Source organism: Bufo gargarizans, chromosome 11 (assembly GCF_014858855.1).
Source record: "Bufo gargarizans isolate SCDJY-AF-19 chromosome 11, ASM1485885v1, whole genome shotgun sequence".
NCBI lineage: Eukaryota > Metazoa > Chordata > Amphibia > Anura > Bufonidae > Bufo > Bufo gargarizans.
This window is the reverse complement of record NC_058090.1, coordinates 75718464-75746391: the sequence shown is the minus strand read 5'-3', so window position 1 is coordinate 75746391 and position 27928 is coordinate 75718464. Positions and strand designations below refer to the sequence as shown.

Genomic DNA, 27928 nt, shown 5'->3' with positions numbered 1-27928 from the left:
TTCCGAGGTGCTCCCTATGGCATTTATTTTTAGATAAATTGATTAGCGTGGCAGATGATACACAACCGTTACAGTAACTTGCAGCCAAGCAGGGGCCTCTGGAAATTAATAATTACTGCCATGCACAAAAGTGTGTGTGCATATGTTTTGCATAATGACTTGGATGGACCTCAAAAAGTCAGATTCCACGGATTGCAATTGCAACTGATCAACTAGGAAAACAGTTGGCGTATTTGTATTACCTCTTAGTGGCGGTGGGGATGATACACGTTACTGTGTCCCAAACAACTAGACACAGGCTTTGCTGATTTTCTGTTCATAGTATGGCATCATAGAAAGAAAGTAGATGCTCTTCATGGCTTTACGTTCTGGATGAGATACAACGGATGGCCAAAACTCTGTGGACACCTGGATATCGCACCTATATAAGCTTGTAAGATTTTTTTCTCCAAAACCATGGGTGATAATATGGCATTGGACCCCTTTTGCAACTATAACGGGCTCCAGTTCTTCAACAAAATTTCGAAGGGTCTCTGTGGAAACGTGTGTGGTCAGCTACAGTTGAGAAGGTCTTGCCTGTAATCAGAATTGGAGAAAATGTTTTTGTTTTTTCTCTCAGAAACGGCGCCCCTCTGTGTTTATTATTGCAGGTCATCCCCTTTCAAGTCAATGAAGCTGAGCTGTAATGGCAGACCAAACCCATGACTATGAGGGGCACTGTTTGTAGGGTGCCTCGTGTAATAGGTTATGAGATCTGGTGACCTCCTAGACCAGTGATGGCTAAACTTGGCACTCCAGCTGTGGTAAAACTACAAGTCCCAAGATGCCCCCCTTGCTTGGCTGCTCTCAGAACTCTGTAGAAATAAATGGAGCATGCTGGGAGTCGTAGTTTCACCACAGCTGGCGTGCCAAGGTTAGCCATCACTGTCCTAGACCAAAGCCTGCTAAGAAAGTATACATTATACCCACTCATGGATGACAGGAAGGGGTGACTGCTCAACCAGGTGTCCTCAAAGCATTACTTCTTGTCTATTGGAGGCCAGGACCAATGAAGATGCAGAAAGTGAGCATTGGGTATCTGCAGGTGCAGTGAAGTGTGGTACATGTGAAGAAGGATCTGTTTGTTGAAATAGTCTTGGATGGCGTGTTTTGCGGATACAGTACCTCCCCTTTCTCAAATCATTAAGATTTATGTCTTCTTAACTTTGCTCTGTAGCTTAATAAGCAGATCTTATTGTTACTAATTTGGACCAGAACCAGAATCCTTTAGTTAAATTAATGTCCACCTTCCATGTGTGTTTATCAGAGACCTAAAAACTAATTGGAGTTTAAAGGTGGACTTTAACCCTTTCACTACCTGAGTTTTTGTTTTTTAGTTTTTGCATTTTCATTTTTCTTCCCCATCTTCCTTGAGCCATAACTTTTTTATATTTACATTCACATGTCTGTATGAGGGCTTATTTTTTTTGCAGGACAAGTTGTACTTTCTAATGCCACCATTAGTTATGGGATAAATAAATGTAGTGGGAAGCGGTAAAAAAAAAATCCAAACGGGGTGGAATTGGGGGGAAATAAAACGCAATTCCTCCACCATTTTACGGGTTTTGTTCCCACAGCGTTTTGTTTGCGGCAAAACTGACCCATGCCCAGGGCTCCAGATGGCGACCAAAACGGTTGCCAAAGGGCCTTAAAATTTGCAGATGGTCTTGTCGCCATTTGCGACTGGACCGCCGCGCTGCGCAGCCTAGTATCAGTTAAAGAACATGGCACGCGCCATGTTCTCTTCACTAGCACAGTGAAGAAGGAGGGAGTCCCTCCCTCCCCACTGTGACGCAGCCGCCACTGCCACCAATAGGGAGATAGCAGGGAGGAGCTGTGGCCACTGCCCCACCAATGAATGTAAAACATATTAATGCAAGTATAGGCAGCTGTATCACAGACCCGACCTCAATAACGGGGCATGCGATCCGCGGCAATTAACCCCTAATTGCTGCGGATTGCATGCCCTGTTATTGAGGCCGGGTGCCGGGTCTGTGATACCGCTGCCGACACTTGTATAAATGAGTTAAAGAGGACCTTTCATGGCGCCCAGGGATCTAAGTGCACTTACTATTATTCCTGGGCGCCGCTCTGTCCACCCGCTGTGGCCCCTGATATTTTCAACATTCAGAGCAAGGAGGAGGAGATGCCAGTGTCTGTCCTTCCCCCTGACAGCAACGCTGACCAATCGCAGCTCAGAGCCAGGGAGTTTTTTTTTCTCCCTGGCTCTGAGCTCTGCGCTGCAGTGTAAATAGTGCTAAATAGTGTAAAAATAAATGTAAACTTTGAAATTTTCTTATTTATTTTTTTAAACACCATATTCTGACCACCATAACTTCTTTTTATACTTATGTCTACTGAGCTATATAGGGGCTCATTTTTTTGCGGGACAGTCCGTAGTTTTTACTGATACCATTTTGGAGTGTGTGTGACTTTTTGATCATATTTCATTACATTTTTTGGGTAAGAGAAGCAATTAAAAAATGACAAATCGTCGAATTTTGACCCTTTTTTCCGTTACGCCATCCGCTGTATTGGATTATTTTTTTTTATATTTTAATAGTATGGGGGTTTTCGGTCGCTGTGATACACATGATGTTTATATTTATTGTTATTTAGGTATTTAATTTTTTTATTATACGGAAAGGGGGGGTGATTTAAACTTTTATACATGAGCCTAAAAAAATCAGTTTTTTTATTTTGTGCTATCAGGGATTTTTAAATTTAGTTTTGTACTGCAGATTGTTCATTTCTTATCCTGGCCTGCCATCTGGTGTCCAAAATAAGAATTGCAGCATGAACACTATAAGCCTAGTCAGTGAGGCTTACAGTGTTCAGCGCAACTACCGACGCCCCGATTGGCCTCAGGGGACATCGGTAGGAAGCCCGGAAGCGCGAGCTTCTGCGTTTTTGCGCATTTAGAAGACGTGATCTCATTTGGTCACGGCATCTAAAGCCTTTAATTACCGCAATTGTAATTATTGCCGTCACGGTATGAAATGTGCGAGCAGGCGCCATGTTTACACATCGCTCCAGAGCTGTACATGTACGGCACTGGTAGCGTAAAGGCTAAATATATTGGTTAGATACTCTATGCAATTAAGGGTAGGTTACACCTCCGTTTAATTGATCCGGCAGGCTGTTCTTGCAGAGAGTATATATACCGTATATATATTTTGGTCCGCGCTGAAACAATGCTTTTACCTACGGGTCTGCTCTATGTTGATTTCCTTTAAAGGAACATACGCTAACGTTTGCTGCCGGCTGATTTATATACTGGGGAGGAATGATAAATATGCTCATTACTGGTCGGTTCAGAGTCTGAGAAGGTGGAGAAAGAAGATCAAGTGGAACAGCCAACTGAAAAATCTGTAGTTTTTGTGCAAGCTTCTATTAAAGTTGTTTCAGCGCGGACAAAAAAATATATATACGGTATATATACTTTTTACGTGTTTCATAGGAAGTTAGGACCTACCTTCCTTTTTGGTACTGCAGCTAAAGATCTAGCACGAGAGGATAACACCATTTCCTTCATTTTAAAGTCTGTTCTTGGGATCCGGCGAAGAACCGTCTGCATTGTGGTCAAATGCCAGCTTTTGGAGGTGTGAAGTATGAAGCGAACGTAAGCCATATATAATTGTTTTTTCAGCAGTATTTCCTTGCTGGTACTTCCTGCTGGGAGAGAGGCAGGAAGAGCAACTTGATTCAGTCTGGATACTGAGCTTTTCACAGGGTTTCTGCTGAGATGGCAGCCCTTTTACAAGGGTTTTCCCCGCAAGTGACATTGGTCACCTAACCAAAGGATAGGCCTCACCAATGATTAGGTTGGAGGCGTTTGAAATAGTAAATGAGCTTGCTCTCTGCCTCTCCAGCTGTAGAGCTGATTACAGTGCTTCATATAGTCATTCATTTTTGTCTTCGTCTTGGCTTCCAGTTAAGGAATTTTTTTTTTTTGTTTCAAACTGTAGATTTTTTTATTTATCATATTACTTACCAGTATATATGCTTAATTCCGTAGCATTTATTCTTTCTGTAATTTTACGGTCCTGTGTGTCTCTTTTGTACAGATGTCATTTTTACAGTCTGATAGGTTTATTTTGCCTGTCACTGACGTGCACCTGTCGCCTAATTTTTAATTCAATAATTTTCCTATTTTCATTTATAAAATGGATTCATTTCCACCCAGTCGATGGAAAATTCCTAGGCCGATCTTCCAGGGCAATGGTTTTCAGTTTTGATGAGGGTTGACATTGTGTCGAGAGAGGAGGATAAATCACTCCGAGAAGTTTGTTTAATGCCACCCGCTTCATCATCAGCACAGCTCCATATTTTATCTGCAGCTCAAGCACATGATTGCTTGAGCCGCTGCCCAGTGTAGTAAAATATATTGCGCACACAACAATAATACTGTTTTGTTCTAGATTAAACCTTTGAGAAAATGCATTCAGCAAAACAGCTGAAATGAAGCTGAGCTGGTCCCTTACTGGGAGCCAGAATTGCTGGTCTATGGCTTATTTCATCTCTTGTCTCTAATCACTAATTACATTTTATGTTTGCGCGCAGTCAGAACAGATGTGCAATATATATATTTATGGTTTTTTATGCAAGTCGAAGACCTTTTTTGTGCAGTCTGACTACCATGTCAATGTGACAGCTCTACGTATTAATTATTACGCTTTATTTTTAAGCCGCAACATAGTCCGTAGTGCAGCTCATCTTATCTTTTTGCCGTAGGGCTAATCTAATTGGACATCAAGCAGGATCCCACTGTTAAAGATTGGTGGAACATCGCTAGGATATTCTCAGTGTATCCTCTATTTGTAGTTAAAATGAAATTGCTTTGCTCGTCTTTTTCCAGGTGGCTCTGTAGTGCAGAGACAGAGGCACAACACTTTGCTGTTACTAATTAATTCTAGCAGGTGACTTGGGTCACAACATTCGGATCTCTGCAGATCAGACTTTATTAGTTGATCCTAGCAATATGAAATAGGCACCAAAAGTGACCGTTGTGCAAAAATTTTGACTTAAGCTTTGGTGCATGAGGGAGTTTTAGTCTACTTGAGGCTTTTTCTGGGTAGTTGCATGTTCAGCCATCAGCTGATGGTGTGGCCCCAAAAAAAGAACAGTCCCAGTGGTCAAATTCCCACCAAATTGACATTAGTTACATAGCTGATATGCCATCAGTGTCCATAATGAGACAATCCTATTATTGATCTCATAGCATATCATTGATAATATCAAACCATTAAATTTGGTAACACGCGCTCAGTTCCAAGACTGAAGAAACCATGGTCTCTTGCATATTTAGTCAACATGGTTTTATACCTAGTCCTGTAGCCTAGTCCACTACTTGGAGATTTAAAGAAAAGAAGGTTTCCTTTATCATAGAAGGGGAGTCTTTACTGTAACAGCAGTGAAACAATGAATTGTTGTGCATTTTTGAGTGAGGAAGTAATTTGTGTTTACTTCTGAGATGTGAAACCTTGTCAAATTGGTTTCTGTCTCATGAGGGTTCTGCCAGGTGGCCATGCCGGCCACTAAGCCACATTCCTTCCCATAGAATGTAGTTGTTCACCGTAAACCATCACAATATTTTGTATATTCTGAACTTGAAGTCAACTTGATCTACACATTATTATGTGAAAGTTCTTGAGTTTTGAGTTCCCTACCTGGAGAACTTCTCTATTTTGGATAGATTTGAGTTTCCCGCTAGGAGAACTTTTCTATTTTGGATAGTTTTTAGTTTCCTACTAGGAGAACTTATTTATTTTGGATAGATTTGAGTTTCCCACTAGGAGAACTTTTCTATTTTGCATAGTTTTGAGTTTCCTACTAGGAGAACCTCTTTATTTTGGATAGTTTACAGTTTCCTACTAGGAGAACTTCTCTATTTTATGCAGTGCTATTTCTACCTGGTACTGTGTACCCTGTACTGACTGCTTTCAGGTAAGGTGGAGCGGGTGATGGATGTGAAATCTGTTTTTATTCCATAGACTTCCTCTTTGACAGTACTAAGTTTTCAGGTCATTGTATACTTAGGAGCTTTTTGTTTCTGATCATAGAGATACACACAGTGCATAGTAGGAGATTATGAACAAGCCTGAACTACATCCAATGTTGTAGCTATGGCAACTGTTGCAAGGCCTCATGGGTCCTAGGGAGCTGTGAAAGGTAGTGATGGACCACGGGTATTGTTGTAGGTTACTTTGCTGACATTACTACGGAAAGGAGTAGTATACCAGGGAATTTTAAAAGGTACAAGACAATACTCCAATACTGTAGATGGACTTTGTTGTTCTTGTTCATACGAATGTGCCTTTATCTCATTGGCTTGGGACTTCATGGCACCTTCATCCATGCAATGCTGGTTTCTCAGCCTGAAACATATACACCATACTTGATGGGAAGAGTACCACATCATGCTGCTCCATTCTTCCATTGAAATGCCAAACACCATGATCGAAACACACATTATAAGTCATTGGGCTCCGTCAGGCATCCTTGGTGATTAACCTAGGATGGATCCAGCACTCTGTTATATTTGGTTTTCTGCTCCTGTAATGGGTTGAACATTTCTCCTAAACAGAACCTAAAAGGGATGCTTCAATGAACTAAGTCCATGTAGAGGCTGGACATCTGCCCAGACCTAATACCACAGTTGTATCCAGTGTAGACACAGTCTTCTCCAGTGGTTCAGCAGATGTATGGGACTGATATCACTTATCAATGCTCATTCCCTCCCTCTGCGGATATCTAATTATAGTTGTCAACACAGTTGTTTGTAGTGGAGGTTTAGACTACCACTTCCCCCACATGGCCCATGCAGGGAAGCTGCAGTCAAAAGTCACGGTGATATCAGTTACTATGACTACAATCGCAATTTGCTTGCATGATTTAGATAAAAATAAAAGGGGGAATTTATCAGTTGCAGTGATTTTGGTGTCAATCTGTCTTTGGTTTGTGTGGTTGCACCATATTTTTGAAATGGCGCACAGTAATATTTGGTGTATGCCTATGTCTGTAAATAGAGGGTTGCTTGGTGTGGAGATGCAACTTTTTTTTGTGACAATGAGATGTAAACATGTTCTAATCTGAAATCCTGACCTACTTTTCACTTCATTTCTAAAAGTGGTAAGTCTCACCAAATGCCAAAAAATTGACCACATTTCGTAAAAATATGCAACAAATGTTGTCCTTTGGTGTTACTTGTGACATAGCAGATTTCATAAATGTCCCTCTGACATTTTGGGACCTCCTGACTGAAAGTTTCTTTTTATGGTGTCATCTTTGGGTGGATAATTTTGTGTGAGTCGTAGAACAGTGTTTATTTTACTCCCATGGGTACACCACCAGCTGCATAAGAGGGTGGAAGAAGTATAACTGGATAAGAGCACTCCAATGTATTTTAGGTCAAGGTCAGATGTCTGAGGGTGTCTAACAGCACCCATAAATGGGCCATATAGTCAAGGGTTCCTCCTCAGACTCCTCAGATGGTTTGGATAAACAGTTATCAGAAACCTCTGTGTTACTTGTCTTTCAGCTATAAGAATAGTCAGATTGAAGTACAAATGTTGATGTCTTATCCCGGTTTCCCTATATGTCAAACATTGGTCGATGGTCTGCTAGTCTACAAATGAGATTTAAAGTAGTGGCCTTTTGCCATCTGCAGTCTAGGTTCATGCTGGTGTATACTTAAAAAAACAAAAAAAAAACTGTATAGTAAACCGTAATATGCTGTGCGCAAATGATCAGCTACAGTACACCAGCCTGCCAACTACACAGTGGATTGAGAGCCTCCACAGTTTTGTTTCGAGTCTCCTCAGTTCTCGAAAATAACTCATCAGTTGGGGTTCCAGGTTTCTGACTCCCCCACTGATATGATATTGGCAGCCTACCCTTAGGATATGTCATCGATATTTACAGGCTGGGGAAATACCTTTGAATGCGACAAATCTGTTTTATATAAATGAATATGATGAATTACATATGGATTACTACCAGGTTATGTGACCATTATTAAAGTTACTGAACATGGAAAGCTTACGAAACATAAAAAAAAATTCCAATCATTTTCTTCATCCGTTTTTGTCACCCATAAAGAAATATTTTCTATGTGGCCCAGGAGCTCAGCCGTGTCCCTCTGGCTCCTCCTCACCATCCTGTGTCTGGCTGTAAGACAGCTGGCTGCAACGGAAGTTCCCCGATCTGTCTAGAATAGTTAAAAACCAGTCCCCATCTCCAGACGAAATGGAAGAGATCAGTGGGAAATGAACTCCTGTTTTCGTTGAAGAATGGGTTCAGGAACATGCAGAAAGACCTGGAGGCTGACAAACGGAGGTGACAGGAGTCTCTACGATTTATGGTTAACATTCAGTTATTTTCTAGATTTACTCTTCCTTTTGGCTCTTACGGGTTAACGTTAGATTCTTTTTGTTTGATACAAATCCTTTTTTTATGTGCTCTGTACAAAGGTAGTTTAAAAGCTGCTATATCTCCGTCCTAGAGCTTTAAAGGTTTGAAAAAAGGACAGCAGTAACCAATGCAGGAGCTTAGTACATTAATCAAACCTGAAATAACGTGGAAATAGAAAAATATCCCCGGTGCAGCGAGCTGCTTTGTTTCTCACGCCGTAGCGGCGAGTGGACAGCTCTGCAGTAGCAGCACTGTCTCGAGTAGGCGGCATGGCACAATGAAATAACTCAACACATCATTAGAGTTGCTAAGATACAAAGATTTTCATTTTCCATAGTAATGCAGTTTTTTTTATTTTTTTTTATGATTTTTTTGTTTCGGTGATAGTAGTTCATGCAACTTGTTTATCTATGCAGGGCTGAATAGGCCTTTTCATGGGGCTCTGTTGGGAAGAACAAAGGGAAGCGCAGATGAAACGCATTTTATTGTATGTGTGTCAATGTGTTTAATATGGCACAAAAGGGAAATGTGACATTGTGTCGGGAAAGTTAACGATTTGATGATTTATTACACAGGTTTAAAGGCAACGGTAGAAATGCCAGTAAACCGGGCGAGTTTTTTAGGTTATTTTTAGATGGGGTCAGAGTTATTATCATTGTGGCTGGAGATACTTTATGTCCATGCAGCCTTCTAGGTACTATGATAGATTTTGTTGTGCTGCTTTAAGGTGTATACTATATGGTTATTAACATACGCTGAGATATAGGTTAAGGTGTACCTCCAGTTGTACTAAACATCTGCCATTTTCAATGTTGGGGGCATCTTTACTACTGTGTCCATCACTATCGCTAGTTTGAAGGTGTCACGCTGCTCCATCCTGAAGCACCGTCTTGTAACATCCTGCCCGTATTACAGGTGTGGGTATTTGGAGGGTACTATTTCTCCTTGGGGAGAGAGTGCCTTAGTCGGGATAGACCAGGCAATGCTCCTCTGGAATTCTGGGAAGAAAGGGATGCAAATGAGTCCTTTACAAGCTCTCCCTCTGATGCCACCAGATGTAAGTCAGATATCCTATAAGTCAATGTTCAACCTTTGAAATGGACTTTTAAATTTGTACTGCAAAGTAGAGCTACCGGTGACCACTGATATTGTGCTTGTTTCATGTATAGGCAGAGTGGTCACTGATACAGGAAGTCATTGACTGCCGGGAGGAAGTAAGCATTAGAAGATGCCGGAAGGAGGATCTGAGAGGACAACAAGTGTTTTATTATCTTTAGATTGCTGAAAAGTTGTTTTGTTAGTGGACCTTTTAAGGATTATTAAATCTTATAAAGTGATGACCTATCGATAGGGTATGCCATCACTTTATGATCGGTTGGGGTTTGAACTGTGGTACCCCCATCGATCCTGACAATCGATCCTGGTGTCCCAGCCGCCTGGCCGTGTCCAAACTTTAAGTGAAGTTGAATGGGGTGCTGCAATTCCCAGCACCCTCAGTGAAGGGTCTGCAGTTCACTTTAGAGTAGAGGAACCAGACCTTGCAGCTAGGGTGTCATAATCTGGAGGAACAGGACCAGGAGAGCGCCTAAGATCTCTGCTGTACATGTGAATATGATTTGGCATGGTGAGAAATCAACCTTCATCCTCCATAATTGAATTTTCAGATTTTACGCAGTAAGGACATGGGGTCTTTTTTGTCCATGGTGCTTGAGTTTTATAGTATTTCTCTGTAGGCATCATGCTGATGGTCAATGCGTTTGTTCTACTCTTTTATGTTAGAAATATGTTGTAAGTAAATAATGAAATGTGAGTCATTTATGGCTATGCATTATAGCGCGAGGCCGGGGAACATTATTTTGGATGATTAAAATAGTTCTCAAACTTGAAATGCTAGATCATTAATTGCTTGAGTTAATTAGCTTTACCCTTCCAAGATTATTTGTATAACGTGGGTGTGTTATTAATGTAGCTTATTCCTGTATCTAACAGCATATTAAACATGGCCTACCTCTAAACTCTGGCGACGTTGTAATCGCAGTCTTAGAAGTTTTCTTCCCTGAAAAGTGACATTTCTCTAAGACCTCATGCACACGACCATTCCGTTTTTTGCGGTCCGCAAAAACGGAAGCCGCCCGTGTGCCTTCCGCAATTTATGGAATGGCCCATTGTAGAAATGCCTATTCTTAGAATAGGACATGCTATATTTTTTTTGCGGGGCCACGGAACGGAGCAACGGATGTGGACAGCACAAAAAATGCGGCTCAGACGCGGACCACAACAGCAGTCGTGTGCATGAGGCCTAAGGCTACTTTCACGCTAGCCGGATCCAGCAAAAACGCTTCCGTTACTGATAATACACCCATCTGCATCCATTATGAACGGATCCGGTTGTATTATCTTTAACATTTCTTTAACATTGCCAAAACTGATCTGTTTTGAACTCCATTGAAAATCAGTGGATGACGGCTCCGTTTTCGATTGTGGCAGAGAAAACGGATCCGTCCCTATTGACTTGCATTGGGGTTGCCGTTTTTGCCGTTTTTCCCAGGAACGCAACTAAACGGAACGGAATGCATTTTTGAGCACTCCATTCTCTTCAGTTCCGTTTTGTCCCCGTTGACAATGAATGGGGACAAAACTGAAGCATTTTTTTCCGGTATTGAGCCCCTATGACGGAACTTAATACCATAAAACTTTAATGCTAGTGTGAAAGTACCCTTAAAGAGGTTGTCCACGATTTTCATATCAATGACCTATCCTCGAGATAAGCTATCAATATCAAATCGACATGGACCTGACACCCCACGCTCCCACCGATCAACTGTTTTCTTGTAGCTACGATGCCAGAGCTATACAACGTTGTCGATTGTGTAGTGGATGTTGCTGGTGGTGCCAGCTCTGCTACCATTGAAGCGAACACCACACGGTAGACGGAGCGGTGTAGTTCTGGAGCTACTCAAGAACAGCTGATTGGCAGGAAGAGGGGTGTTGGACACACCTAATCTGATATTGGTGCCCTCTCCTGAGGTGGGCCATTCATTATGAAGATCCTGAACGTCCTCTTTAAACCACATTTGTTGTCTTAAGACCTTTATAGAGAGAAACAGAAGAACTTGAGATATAGTGCTTTCATGGTGCTATCCAAGTCTAGCGATTCTCTATATATTCATTGACTTGACCTTTCATAAAAAATTATTGATAATACAATTATTGGGTGCTGATAATGTGGGGTTGGTGGGGTAACCAGTGATTTAGTGTATGGAGAGTTACCTACAAACAGAGGCACCATGGGGAAAGTATTCAAATGAACTCTCCTCTAGAAGGAAGGTACATAGGAGCTATACCAACCAACTCTTTTTTAAAAGGAAGAGGCACACATCTGAGGACAGCTGTTTCGGGACTCTTGCCCCTCGGGGGGGGGGGGGGGGGGGGGGGGGGGATTCTCTTTGAAGAGTTGCAGTGCTCCATGGGAAAAAAGTATGCTAATTAGAAGCTAGAAGACTGTCTACAATAGTTGGTACCTAACCTATGTCTATAGCCATCTTTATACAGCTTTTGACATGGACCACAAATCACTGTAAAATGAAGGGGTCTAAGAAGGTGAGGGCCAAATGTGATCAATATGAGTCATGGTTGTGGGGGAGTACCTACTTTAGTTGACAGAAATGGGTTGGTACCATCTGCTATGGTTCAGTAGGATTGCGCATAGTCACAACTGTAGGGGAAACACCACCCCCTCTGCTACAGGAGGACACCAGTACTTTAAATGATGTGACAATTGGGAACCCTATTCCAGATTTTCTGCTAGGACAGAGGACCTTCTCTTCTCTCCACACACAGCTTTGATTGCCACTGGGCCATCAAATCCATAAGGGGCCTTCTCATCAGTGCAACCACGGTCCATGGTTCCCATTTGTGCATATGGACTTCATTTATTAGGGTGTCCTCTGTCTCTCAGCCGAAGAAGAGAGATGCAATGAAGCAGAGGCACCAGTAAATATATATATATACACAAACACACACGTATGTAATACTTCTTGTCTGGCTGACCAGAGGTTCCTCAGCAAGATCAGCGATCTGCCCAGGAGAACCCCTCTTTACCATGGCAGGGGTTGTCTATGACAAGACAACCCTTATGACTGAGTGTATTCTGCATTTAGCATTTTTCCTCTATGTATTAAAATAGTTTTTAATATTGGTTTTCAACATTTTCTATTTGTTAAATGGAAACATAGCTTCAGTACGTCTGCTGATCTCCCCCCCCCCTTCAGCCTTTAAGTCAAGCTCTCATTTTCATTTAATTTGGCTTCACTTCAATTATAAATCCTGCTGATTACATGCATTTTACCTCTTCTAATTATAGCACTGCAAAGCAATACTTGTTTAGGTGGCATTACAGGCTTTTTGTTTTTGCCCATATCTCGACAGTAACAGAAATTTCTGTTAGTCAGCTTGATTAATTGCCAGGATAGCGTAGCACGGCTCGCGGTTTTATTATTATGTGGAGCAAAGGTTAATTTAGGTTTCAGGATTTATTTATGTGACATAATTCAGCTGTAACTGTATTTCGGGATCCTTTTCACTTCACTTCATAGAACCCTTTAGGTCTGAACTAGAAAAGAACTGTAAATTATAATATGCCTTCCGATTCACTCCATAACATATGCACACGTACCGAGCTGATCATTTCTGCTTGAATTCCTCAGATTGTGGATTTTTTTTCCTTAATTGTAGTTTCGTTTTTGAGTTAGATGGGTTTCTAACACTTAAAGGTTTTTTTTTTTCAACCCCAGGGGCCTTTTTGGCAGACCCCCTAAAGTGGCTGGACATACAGAGGGAGTCATACTTACTTGATCCAGCTCCTTTGCTCCCTTGCTGCCTCTTCAGATCTCTAATCTTCCCGCGTCAAAATCTGGTTTGATGCGGATCACGTGGCTGCTCAAGCCAAAGATTGGCCCCAGCAGTGATGTGTCCCCCAGGTGTCACGTTACCCAGCTGTGGCCAGTCATTGGTTGCAACGGGCAGTCATTGGTTGCAGCAGCCACTTGACCCTCGTCAAACCAGATGTTGACATGCGGGAGACTGGAGAGCAGCAGCGGGGGAGCGAAGGAGCTGGAACCCTATTTAAAACCAGTGAGCACCATGTATGGTGATCCAATCCACACATTGACTTGGACTTTCATCGCTAGCACAATCAAGAATTCCCTTTGAGGCAGCCATTACAATAATGCACAGTGATAGGGAGAAAGCTGTCAATCTCATGAATACATCAGACCCCTGCCTCACAACGCTGCCATTTCTCAGAAATTACGTATTCACACGTACTGACCACTGAAGTCAATGTGCCTGTCACTACTTACGTCATCTTCAGAGAAGGCAGAATAAGGGTCCACTCGCATGTCCGTGATTTTGGTCCGCATTCGTTCCGCAATTTGCGGACCCATTCCCTTTCAATGGGGCTGGAACGGATGTGAATCCGCATTTCCGGCATCCGCATCTGCATTTTCGGGATCCACATCCGTTTTTTCGGGATCCGTTTTTTCGGGATCCGCAATTCCATTCCTGAAAAAAATAGAACATGTCCTATTCTTGTCCGCAGTTGCAGACCAGAAAAGGCATTTTCTATTATAGTGTCTGTGATGTGCAGTCAGCAAATTGCGGATCGCACATTGCAGGTGTCCGTGTTTTGCGGATCCGCAATTTGCGGATTCGCAAAACACTTACGGACGTGTGAATGGACCCTAAAGGGTGTGACAGATTGCTTTCAAAAGGGTTTCCTCTCAAAAACAGATCCTCCCAGCGGGGAAAGCTACACCTGCTAATCATGTATACCGCCACAGTGGAAATGTAGCTTTACGTGCCGGGCATTCATTAGACAATATGATTAGAGATGAGCGAATTTCATGTTACGAAATTCGTTCACGCTTCGTTTGGTGGGAAAAGCAGAATTGCGTTATGGATTCCATAACGCTATTCTTCGACGGAATGCCTTTAGAGGCATTCCGTTATTCTTTCTGTCATAATAGAAGTCTATGGCCTGCATAACTATTCCGTCCCATTTCCGTTATGCAGGAGAGGACGGAAATGTGACGGATCCGTTTTGCAGCCCATAGACTTCTATTATGACGGAATGAATAACGGAATGCCTCTATAGGCATTCCGTCATAGAATTGCATTATAACGCAATTCTTCTTTTACCACCAAATGAAGCGTGAACGAATTCCAAAATATGAAATTCGCTCATCTCTAAATTTGCTCTCTGGTTCACATAGAGGTCCCTCCCTCTATGTCCTCATTAAGTCTTAAAGGATACCTGCTAGCTGGATATTGCCCACAAACCATCAGGAGAACCTAAACATTCTTCTCCACATGTGCCCACTACGGTCCTTAGGGTACTTTCACACTTGCGTTAAACTTTTCCGGTATTGAGTTCCGTCTTAGGGGCTCAATACCGGAAATAAACTGTTCATCCTCAGTTTCATCCTCATGCATTCTGAATGGAGAGCAATCCGTTTAGGATGTCTTCAGTTCAGTCACTGTACGGTTTTTGGACTGAGAAAATACCGCAGCATGCTGTGGTATTTTCTTAGTCCAAAATTCCAGAACACTTGCTGAAATGCCGGATCTGGCATTATTTTCCATTGAAATGCATTAATGCCGGATTCGGCCCCAAGTGTTCCGGAAAAACTGATCCGGTATTGCAATGCATTTGTGAGACGGATCCGCATCCAGATCCGTCTACAAATGGTGTCCGTTTGCATACAGATTGCCAGATCCTGCAGGCAGTTCTGGCGACGGAACTGCCTGCTGGAATCCAACAACGCAAGTGTAAAATTACCCTTACTTGTTTCGGTAGATGCTTAATTTTGCCAAAAATCCACTCTAATCAACTCTTGCACTACATGCAAATGAGCAGTGTGGAGACATTGAGAATTGAAGTCAAGCTTGCCCTGCCCAAATCCCACTTTATCGGTCTTGATTGATGTCCCTGAGAATAGGGAATGCCATCAGCAGCCCTCCCGAGATCTCACTTTTGTACCATTGTGTATTTGCCTGGTCTGTGTCACATGCATCTTGTAACAGCAGCTGCTGTGCGCCGCTGCTCCCCTGCTTACCGGCGCTGTCCCGGGCACCGTTGTCAGCGGCCAGTGCTTCCCATTCACCACTGTAGTCCTGGGCTCTGTCTGTGTAGGTACTGTTGTTCTGGGATCCGCTCCAGAATTAGCCCTGGCCACAGCATGTTTGCTGCTTGTTTCCTGCAGCACTTCCTTAAGGGCCGCCACGCGTCACTTCCTGGGTTTTATGGGTTAGGTCATGTGACCTCACTGACCAATCCTAGCCCTCCTGCACATATATACGTGGCTCAGACCCCTTCCCAAATGCCTCAATGTCAAGGTCCTTGTGTCCTGCTAAGGTTCCTGATATCTGCTTGTGTTCCTGGATTCTGCTACCCATTTGATCACTGCCTGCTAGCTTTGACTCTCCTGTTGCCAACCCGGATTCCCTGACCTGTACCTGTGCCGCCTGTCTGACTTCGCCTCTGCCTCATCCTTCGGTCCTGCCCTGTTGCTCCTGGTAACGACTCAATTCGTGACACTTCTGCTGAGTCAATTAGGTACGCCACTATGCACGTGAAGAGTGACATGGTTAGGTAGTCTTGTTTTTTTGAGGGGAAGGTGGAGCCAATATCCATCTACAAGTGTCCTTTAATATAGACAGGATTGGTCATTATGAGACTATCACTGTAAAGAAAAAAAAACCTTGGTAAAAACACTTCAAAATGTTACTGTGACCTATATATAAAAATGACTTCAGATTGGTTGGAGTCTTGGGACCGGGACTTTCATTGTCCATAATGAGCGGTGCATAGTGAGGAGCATAGCCTAAAGAGCCTGAAACATACGGTAGCAGGACACATCTGGATATGGCTGGGAATGACTTGTACCTTGGATTTAAGATGTTCATTTGCCATGATTGGCCACACATGGGTCTTAAGTGTGGTGAAACATCAGAAGTTTCCAGTATTTCATGTTAGAGTAGAAAATATATTGCAGCTCGAGAGAATTCAGCATGCCAACTCAGAAGGTTGCTTCCTAGCAAAAATTAAGACCTTAACCTTTCTGGAAAAAAAATCAATAGCATCAAGTAGACATTTGGATGCCAACACTAAGAGAAAATCTAGATGTAAAAGCTTGTTTTGGATGCGTGTCTGGAGCACAAGTACAAGCACATCCCCCTTAATTGGAAAGTATATTGGTTTTTAAAGACATTTTCACCAGTGGGTTAAAAGTAATAAAGTCCCCGCTGTTTATGTTGGAGCAGAGACTAATGAATCAGCCCCGCTCTTCTTTCAGAATAATACCTTGAACCAATGGGGAAATTAGTTGTTTCCTTGACTGGTGATGCAAGAAGAAACATTTTCCACTTCGGTAGCTAGGCTTTAAAGGGCATCAGTTAGAAGGATCAACCCTATTAAACCAGCCATATTGCCTTGTAAGGCTGAAATTGCTGATTAAAACCATACCTTTCGTCACCCAGTCCATTGCTGCATTTAGGAAAAATAAGTGTTTGTAAAAAATAAGCGTTTGTGCAAATTAGGGCTTTGGACCCTAGCCACTTAGGCCACCTTAGCTCTTTCGCTGTGCTTCCCTGTACATTCAGTGGTACAGTCCAGGAAAGCCCAGCATGCTTTTAGAAACACTTATATCTCCTAAATGCAGCGACGGATTCTGCAAAAAACCCCAAAAAAGCCAAGATTTCATTCAGGAGGGTCAGCCCTATCAGGCATTATGGCTGATTTCATAGACTTATCCTGCTGACATATGCCCTTTTAAAGTTGGGCAGAATTGTATTTTCTAGTCTTTTAGGGCCCTTTCACACTTGCGTTGTCCGGATCCGGCGTGTCCTCCACTTGCCGGAGGTACACACCGGATCCGGAAAAACGCAAGTGTACGGAAAGCATTTGAAGACGGATCCGTCTTCAAAATGCTTTCAGTGTTACTATGGCAGCCAGGACGCTATTAAAGTCCTGGTTGCCATAGTAGGAGCGGGGGAGCGGTATACTTACAGTCCACGCGGCTCCCGGGGCGCTCCAGAATGACGTCAGAGCGCCCCAGGCGCATGGATGACGTGTACATGCGATCACGTCATCCATGCGCCTGGGGCGCCCTGACGTCACTCTGGAGCGCCCCGGGAGCCGCACGGACAGTAAGTATGCTGCTCCCCCCGCTCCCCGCTACACTTTACCATGGCTGCCAGGACTTTAGCGTCCCGGCAGCCATGGTAACCATTCAGAAAAAGCTAAACGTCGGATCCGGCAATGCGCCGAAACGACGTTTAGCTTAAGGCCGGATCCGGATCAATGCCTTTCAATGGACATTCATTCCGGATCCGGCCTTGCGGCAAGTCTTCAGGATTTTTGGCCGGAGCAAAAAGTACTGCATGCTGCGGTATTTTCTCCGGCCAAAAAACGTTCCGTTCCGGAACGGAAGACATCCTGATGCATCCTGAACGGATTTCTCTCCATTCAGAATGCATTAGGATAATCCTGATCAGGATTGTTCCGGCATAGAGCCCCGACGACGGAACTCTATGCCGGAACCGGCCAACGCAAGTGTGAAAGGGCCCTTAGCGTAGATGCCAGTGGAGAGGGGTCCTATGAGTGTTAATTCGGCACGGGTCCAGCAACTATAACCTTTGCTGATCACCAGAATGAAGTGGCAAGGAAGCACCAGGAAAGCAGCTGCTACTTTATCATCTGTGGTCTCCACTTGACGTTTATCAGGGTTTGCATGATTGGCCCATTGTAAGTAGCAGTCAACTATGTGGTATCAGAAGAAGCAAAGTCCATGGGAGATAAAGTGGACATTGCTGGCCTATGCTAAAGATATGCCATCAATATCTCTCCTGAGGCCACCTCTGTAATGTAGTGGCATGGTCCTAGACAATCCCAGTAATGTAGACGTCACAGAGGTGAAATGTGTGTAGACCTATAATACTAGGCACCTAAACAACATTTGGCATTTTTATTGGTTTTGTTGACGGGGCCATTTAAAAAAAAAAGTGGCATTAGGAAGACTTTATTTGAAGGCATCAATAGTAGGTTATGAGGTAGGGGAACATCAGATATAATCATATAATTTTGGGTAGTTAAAGTTTCATCTAGTGTGGCAACTAATCTTATAGGACAAATCCTGTTGGTTAAAAATGTCTCCAAATGAAAAGCTAATGGAAGAATATCCCTCTGCTGGGATCAGTGATCTTATGTAGTATGGAGGGGAAACTAGCAACAGACGTTCAGTTCTCCTACAGTGCCTCCACAGGAGAAAAGAAGCATTACAGGGTTCCTTTTTAAATAATTTGCTTGTCTCCTCCTTACAAGGAAACTCATTGTAGATAGTAAGTTCAGGATTATAATCCTAAATGGGGTGCTCCCCCCCATCTACTGTGAATTACCAAATCAAGTATTTGAAACCCCTTTAATTATACATACTTATAAATGGCCTGATGAAGGCACTTGTTCAGTCCTGAAACGCATAGTCTCAATAAGCTGATTCCTCACTGTCAGTAAGTCAGTAAAGTTGCTCCTACAGTCCCGATTCAGTGTATGTGTCATTTCTGCTATGCTGTATTGAGTCTTTTGCAAGATATTGATGACTTGAAATGAGTATTCTAGCTTCATGTAACTAAAGTTTAATTTTTATTTTTCCAATTTCTCACCTTTTTTGGGAGATCTCTGCTTGCTGTCAATGGAAACAAATAATTTCATTTGTGCACCTCTTCTGAATGTGAGGTGCGTATTCAGATCTCTAAAAAAGCATGGAGATCTAGATGTATCAGCAGCTGGACTTGGCCCATGTTGTCTACTCCCTCCTCATCGTATCTACTGCATTAGATGCACCATCAGTGATTGGACCACGACAACGTAATTTCATTTTAAATCAATGTTTTATCATTTTAACTAATGAACTCAAATATATACTGCAAGGTGACCCCAAGCCAAGCAAGTGTATTGATCACTTCTTCTGTTTTATTGGCAGTGAGTGACAGTTGTTTCAGGAACCTCGCAGAAGATCGCAGCGGGATAAACCTTAAGGATTTAGTCCAAGATCCTTCATTGTAAGTACCACATTTTCGGGCTTTTCTGGCACCTTTTGTATTTTACGTCACGGATACTTTTTAGTATCGCAGTGGATCGGGCCAGTTATAGGCTACGGACATATCCGGCATATATGTAGAACATTTTCCTTTACATACAGCATACATGCGGTATGAGCCCCGTAGTATCATTGTAATACTGAAAAATATCGTACATGCTTACTGTATTTATAATTATTGGCGCCTTCGAATGCAATGTATGTGGAGAGGAGGCTTTATCTTCTATTCTTCAGACGAGGGTGTAGATTATTAATAGAAAAGTGGCGACATTACCCATTGTGATCAATCATCACCTCTCGTGTTTGAGTGGATTAGAAAAATGTCTTCTGTTTGGCTGATATGTACTGAGGCATCTAGGGCAAATAATGCATATAGAAAGCTAATATCTGGTTGTAGCAACAGTAAGTAGGCAGAAGGTGGTTCAGATCCTAAGGCCCAGGAACCCTGTCAGGCTAGGATGAATGGTCAAAATGGGTCTACAAAACGTTGGTGTGAGAGCACATGAGGCACAGGAGTCTAGTCACAGTCTAAAAGGAGTCCTGAAGTATTGCGAGACAGAGCATAGTAAGCCTGGGTGAGCCAGGTTCAGTCAGGTAGCACCATCCTATATAAGGAGGCTGGTGTAGACCCAGCACGTAGAGATATGATGACCCTGAGGATAGTCATAGTCAGGGAGCCGGGTGAACACATGTCCTCATTGCACCATAATTTCTAGATAGATAAGCTATTATTATATGAAGAGCTCAGGGCACATCAGAAGACCTAAAGGTTTTAAGAGGTCCCATCGGGAAATAATGAGGAAGACAAAAAATTATGTGAAGGTAGACCCAGGCCAATGGAAGCAACTAAATCTGACTATAAATATACACACTGTGGTCAATCGTCTGGGAGATTGTTCGTACAACCGATCCCACCTGCAGCATGCCTCCCTAAACTGGCCAACCAAATAATCAGTTTTTTTCAAAAACTGTCTCTCAGATCCTTGGCGACAAGAGCCAAACGTTTCCAACCTGGCCCATTTTTACAGTGTATCGTGGATTGGCACAGAGGTGTGGCGGTCATTTTAGCTTATTTTGCCGCTCTCAGATATACAGTTGCAAGAAAAAGTGTGTGAACCCTTTGGAATGATATGGATTTCTGCACAAATTGGTCATAAAATGTGATCTGATCTTCATCTAAGTCACAACAATAGACAATCACAGTCTGCTTAAACTAATAACACACAAAGAATTAAATGTTACCATGTTTTTATTGAACACACCATGTAAACATTCACAGTGCAGGTGGAAAAAGTATGTGAACCCTTGGATTTAATAACTGGTTGAACCTCTTTTGGCAGCAATAACTTCAACCAAACGTTTCCTGTAGTTGCAGATCAGACGTGCACAACGGTCAGGAGTAATTCTTGACCATTCCTCTTTACAGAACTGTTTCAGTTCAGCAATATTCTTGGGATGTCTGGTGTGAATCGCTTTCTTGAGTTCATGCCACAGCATCTCAATCGGGTTGAGGTCAGTCTGTTTAAGCCATTCTGATGTTGATTTACTTCTATGCTTTGGGTCGTTGTCCTGTTGCAACAGCCATCTTCTCTTGAAGCAGCCCCAAACCATGATGCTCCCACCACCATACTTCACAGTTGGGATGAGGTTTTGATGTTGGTGTGCTGTGCCTCTTTTTCTTCACACATAGTGTTGTGTGTTTCTTCCAAACAACTCAAATTTGGTTTTATCTGTCCACAGAATATTTTGCCAGTACTGCTGTGGAACATCCAGGTACTCTTGTGCAAACTGTAAACGTGCAGCAATGTTTCTTTTGGACAGCAGTGTCTTCCTCTGTGGTATCCTCCCATGAAATCCATTCTTGTTTAGTGTTTTACGTATCGTAGATTCGCTAACAGGGATGTTAGCATATGCCAGAGACTTCTGTAAGTCTTTAGCTGACACTCTAGGATTCTTCTTCACCTCATTGAGCAGTCTGCGCTGTGCTCTTGCAGTCATCTTTACAGGACGGCCACTCCTAGGGAGAGTAGCAGCAGTGCGGAACTTTCTCCATTTATAGACAATTTGTCTTACCGTGGACTGATGAACAGCAGGGCTTTTGGAGATACTTTTATAACCCTTTCCAGCTTCATGCAATTTAACAATTCTTAATCGTAGGTCTTCTGAGAGCTCTTTTGTGCGAGGCATCATTTACATCAGGCAATGCTTCTTGTGAAAAGCAAACCCAGAACTGGTGTGTGTTTTTTAAAGGGCAGGGCAGCTGTAACCAACACCTCCAATCTCATCTCATTGATTGGACTCCAGTTGGCTGACACCTCACTCCAATTAGCTCTTGGAGATGTCATTAGTCTAGGGGTTCACATACTTTTTCCACCTGCACTGTGAATGTATTCATGGTGTGTTCAATAAAAACATGGTAACATTTAATTATTTGTGTGTTATTAGTTTAAGCAGACTGTGATTGTCTATTGTTGTGACTTGGATGAAGATCAGATGACATTTTATGACCAATTTGTGCCGAAATCCATATCATTCCAAAGGGTTCTTGCAACTGTATATTCAGCCTTGCCGCAATTTTTTTTAAATAAAATAAAATGTTGATGTAACGTCTTAAAACCTCAGTAAGGCCGAGTGCCCTTCTCAAGAAAAGTGCATTCCCATCATTCTCCTGAGCAACATGACCGTGATGCCCGACTGGGAATAATAAATGGATCATATGCAATCAGCGATAACTGGTAACATTGAAAATAAGGAAAGCTCATGGTATATAGAAAGGAAGCAGATGGTTCTTCGGCTGGTAATCCTTTGCAAATCTGCGAGATATTTGATTCATTTCAAAGTAAACTTGGCTTTTCTGGCTCTTCAATTGAGTTTAGGGAAATTGCAGCTTACCATAAAGAGCTTAGCATGCACAGCTAGATAACTGTTTTTGGATATTCGGAGATGCTCTTTTTATTTTGAACTTCTAAATAGAGTTTGAGAACTCTGGAAATGCTTAGTATTCTGTTACACTCATTATGTCATTATGCTTAAAGCGGTCGTCCAGGATTAGAAGGGTGGGGAGGGGGGACTTTTAATTTCCTGGTGACAGACTCCCTTTAAGGCTCTGTTCACATTGGCATTGTTGGCTTCCAGTAATAGCACAGTCTACAGTTCTATTCTTGCTGTAAAAATACCAGAACCTCAATACACTCCTAACGGTCCCCATTATAGTCAGTAGGGGGTCATTAGGGGTCAGTGTCCATTCAAAAATAATTCTGGAAGAGCTGTTTTCTCTTTGTTTTGAAGGGATGATATTATAGAAGTGTGAACAGAGCTTTACTTTGTGATGACAGAAAGTTTGTGTAGTTTTTTTTTTTCCCTAGACCCCTGCTCTTTATTTTATATAAATCAGGATAGGTGTATAGGAGATAAATACTTATCGTAGGACTAGCCCTTTAGCCTCCCAGCTGAAGACTAAGCACCTTTAAAGGGGTTATGCAACCCCAAAAATGCCCAGGCCCCTCACAAAGATTGTACTTACCTCTCTCCCCAACACCCGCGTCGCTCCGGATCCCTGCATGGCCGCCGCTTTATCTCCCCGTCACGCGGATCAAAATATCTGGGGGCGGGGGGAGCAGCCAATAGAAGGCCGCAACGGGTACGAGCCTCTCTGGCGTCACCCGCGATGCTAAGGAGGTTCCTCACCACTGCAGCCTAAGATGCAGAGGCGGCCATGCGGCCATCAGAAGCGACGTGGGTGCCAGGGAGTTAAGGTAAGTACAATCTGTGTGAGGGGCCCTTTAAAGGTAATCTGTCATCCGCTACCTCCCTCTAAAACCGTTTGCATAAGCACTTATATCTGTGGTTCACCTGATTAAAACTCAGTATTTGTTTTGTTGATCTGAAGCTCCGTTCCTAAGTTATGATACTTTTTCTTAATATGCAAATTAGGTATTTGGTGCAATGAGGACGTCACTATTGCTCCTGTCGAACCCAAGCTCCACTGCTTTCTGTGGGTAGACCCTCCCTTGCTGCTTTAATTGACAGGGCCAGGCAGTAGCCGGTAGTAGCTGGCCACAGAATGCAGTGGAGCTTGTGTGCTACAAGAGCAAGAGTGATGCCCTCATTGCACCTAGTGCCTTATTTGCATATTAAGAAAAAGTATCATAACTTTGAAACAGTTAATATAATACTTATTTGCATATTAAGAAAAAGTATCATAACTTTGAAACAGAGCCTTGGATTGATAAAAGAAAAACAACGTCTTAATCAGGTTAACCACAGCTATGTGTCTGAATCACAGGATGTGAGTTACATGTGAAAGGTGTGAAATCACAGGATCTATATAAAAGGTAATGATATGTAAATGCTGAAAAAATGGAAGCAAAATATCCAGAACATGTCGAGTATGAGGGCCACAGGCAAAATTAAACACACTGACGTGCCTTGGCATGCTGTCAATGAGGTGATTAATGGTTGTCTGGGGAATGTTCTGCCACACTGAATGCAGTTGTGCACACAAATCATCAAGATCCACTGCTGGCAGCTGCTTTTGCAATTGTCAACCAATGACGTCCCAGATGCGCTTGATGGGAGACAAGTCCGGAGACGCTGCTGCCCATGGTAGCACCTTTTGCCCACACAAGCTAATCACAGCAGCAGGAGAAACATGCGTCCTGCCGTTGTCCTGTTCAAAAACGACTCTTCTATGACTATACTATGACCAAATCAATGTAACTGGACGCTGTTGTATCTGAAATGAGAACTAGAGGGGTCCAGCTTCCGTACATTATGGCACTTCACACCATAATTCTGAGAGAATGGCCAGTGTGATATTTCTTTGTTAAGGCCTCTTCAAAGCATTACCCACGTGGTCTCCAGATCAATCTCCGGCTATTATTACATCAAATAGAAGACTCGTTACTTAAGAGGATAGATCTCCATTCCAGCCTACATTGCTGACCTGCTGTGCACCATGATAGCCTTTGAGAGTGGGATTGTGAGATCAATTGTCCAACTATAGGTGTCCGTCTGGCTCATAGCTCAATGTTGTGCAGATGCATTCTGATGGTTTGTGTAGACACTGTTTGCCACCCTAGGCTTGGGATGGGATGTCCAATTTAACTTGCAGTACAGAATGGATCACTAAACACCATCCTTTATCACAGTCCAGTCCACGACTGTTACGGTCATTCCAGTTTATTGTTGTTCTCCCAACCACCAGAACATGCAATGTTGAACAGTGCTGACATCTGACAACAGTGCACATAGCCCGATCTGCTGGAGTGATATACCAAGGGCTCTCAGTTCAAGTATTCTGTCTCTCTGTTTGTGACAAGAAGCGATAACTGGCACGTCAATGAACAGGGAGAATTGTGCAAACCTGCCACACGACTTGCTCAGATTTTTTAAAGGGAACCTGTCACCGGGATTTTGTGTATAGAGCTGAGGACATGGGTTGCTAGATGGCCGCTAGCACATCCGCAATACCCAGTCCCCATAGCTCTGTGTGCTTTTATTGTGTTAAAAAAAACGATTTAATACATATGCAAATTAACCTGAGAGGAGTCCTGTATGTGAGATGAGTCAGGGATGAGTGCATATGTATTAAATCGTTTTTTTTACACAATAAAAGCACACAGAGCTATGGGGACTGGGTATTGCGAGTGTGCTAGCGGCCATCTAGCAACCCATGTCTTCAGCTCTATACACAAAATCCCGGTGACTGGTTCCCTTTAAGTTTTATGTGGCTAAAAACCTTTGTATTCAATATGGATTTTATGCCACTCCCACATACCACAGATTGGAGCTAGGTGCTTGAAAATGTGATCATCTTCAGATAGATAGGTAGTAGGGGTGGGCGATATGGCCTTAAATCTATATTGCGATATAATTTTAAGCATGTGCGATAGGCGATATATATCGCAATATATTCTATATTTCGGGGGGGGGGGGAATATAGAATATACTTTTTTATTTTTTTTATTTAATAACTATTAGCCTCCTTAGGGGCTAGAACCCTTGTCCTATTCACCCTAATAGAGCTCTATTAGGGTGAATAGGACTTCACACTCTCCCTGCTGCCCTGTGCATAGTACACATAGTAGCAGGGAGGTTACCATGGCAGCCAGGGCTTCAGTAGCGTCCTGGCTGCCATGGTAACCGATCGGAGCCCCGCGATTATACTGCTGGGGCTCAGATCAGAAGCTGCCACCCTGGGGCCACTGCCACCAAAGATTTACTCATGTGGAGGGAGGGGGGGGGGGCGCGCAATTAATGTAATACTTCGAAGAGGCGGAAGTAGAAGAGAGGGGCTGTGGCCACTGCGCCACCAATGAATATAGTTAATATGCCCAAATACAAACGTAGCCTGCATGTGCCGGCTATATCCCATACCTGGCCTCTATTACTGCGCGCCGTGATCCGCTGAAATTAACCCCTCAGGTCTTCCAGACCTTTTCTTTATCTTTACTGTTAACTGCCATTTCTTAATTACATTTTGAACTGAGGAAATGGCAACCTGAAAATGCTTTGCTAGCCTTCTCCCATGTTGTGGGCCTTAATTTTCAGAGTGCGATGGCAGCTGTTTTTTGGGACAAGGTTAAAGGAGTCTGGGTATTTATAAAGCTTTGAAATGATTGTGAACAAGCCTTAAAGAGGTTAGTATCTGATCATGGAGGTCCGACACCCAGGACCCCCACAGATCTGCTGTTTGAGAAGGCAGCAGTGCTGGCGGTAGCGCCTCAGCCTTCTCGCTGTTTCACGACTACTGTAACTGGCCTGGGAGCAGCTCAGCTCTGTTCTCTTCAATGGCGCTGAACCGTGCCCCCTGGCCTGCGGGAAACGGCGAGAAGGCCAAAACGCTACTGCCTTCTCGAACAACTGATCGCCAGGGGTCCGGGTGTCAGACCCTCACCGATCAGATACTGATGATCTATCCAAAAGATAGATCATCAGTAAAAGAAAGCTACAGAACCTCTTTAACCCTAACAAGCTATTTAAGGACTAAGACCTCAGTCAAAGTTATCCTTGGGTTCCTATACTTTTGGATGGTACATATTAGGGATCGACCAATTATCGGTTTTACCGATATTATCGGCCGATATTGAGGATTTTAACTGTTATCGGTATCGGCATTTATTTTGCAGATATTCCGATAACCTATTGGGAACACAGATCGCGCTGCTGGCAGCGCTCTCCGTGTTCCCTCTGCAGCACAGGGGAGAAGGAAGCAGCGTCTCCCTCCCCCTGTGCTGCTGCTGCCGCTGCCACCAATGGGAGGACAGGGGACAAGAGCAGGGGAGGAGCTATGGCCACTGCGCCACCAATGAAGATAAGTCTCTCATTCATTCAAATTGAACAGGAGGCGGGAGCTGCAGAATCACATAGCCGGCTCCCGACCTCTATGAGCTGTAGCTGCGATCTACGGTAGTTAACCCCTCAGGTGCCGCGGATCGCAGCTACTGCTCATAGAGGTCGGGAGCCGGCTATGTCATTCTGCAACCAGCTCCCGCCTCCTGTATATGAATGAATGAGATTTATTTTCATTGGTGGCGCAGTGCGCCACAAATTATCGGTATCGGACCTAAAAAATCAATATCGGTCGATCCCTAGTACTTATTTTTTTTTACTCTAAAATTGTAGAAAATCAACATAATACACTGATATTACTTAAATTGTTGAAAAGTCTGTTTCGTCTTCTGACACAATGAGCTATAGAGGGTAGGTTACATCTGTATTATTTGACCAATTGATCATGGAGAATATATTAATACCCAATAGGAACTTGATGATCCAAACAACATTTCATTGTATTGTACATTGTATTACATTGTATTGTACAGTGACAATAAAGGCATCTTATCTTATGATAATCCATTTTAGTATATTTTTCTATTATTTTTAGCAGCAGTAGTATTACCTTAAATATTGAGCAGGAGCATGTGGACAGCGTGCAGCACGCGGGCAGGTTAGTAAGAGGCTCTTCACTATGGTTTCCATACCAACCATCTTGCAGTTCTTCTTTGTCACTGGTTAATGCTGCGGGGCTTGAACTCGATGCCTATCACAGGCTGTTCATTTCTTTAGTAAACTATTTCAGGGATGGCAGAAAGATGCAATAACAGGTGTAACGTGCTGTGTAGTTAAAGAATCCCTCTGTACTAATGTAGGACATAAATACAAGCTGACAACTGTGTTGCCTCGTGACTACGACTACGTTGCTTTTTTTTATTTAGTAAATGCATGTAGAAATGTAATATTATATACTTGAAGGGCATCTGTCAGCAGGTTTGTACCTATGAAACTGGCTGACCTGTTGCTTGTGGACTTGGTAGCTG

General features: G+C 43.0%; 1 protein-coding gene across 13 annotated transcripts in view; it reads left to right on the top strand.

Moving 5' to 3' along the window:
• The window catches only part of GPHN (gephyrin), a 260432-nt gene that overhangs the window by 65761 nt on the left and 166743 nt on the right, over positions 1-27928 (top strand). For all 13 annotated transcript variants that reach the window (XM_044271635.1, XM_044271633.1, XM_044271629.1 and 10 more), the window contains exon 2: positions 19491-19569. In XM_044271635.1, the coding sequence (XP_044127570.1) occupies positions 19491-19569 (79 nt within the window). The remainder of the gene's footprint in view (positions 1-19490; positions 19570-27928) is intronic.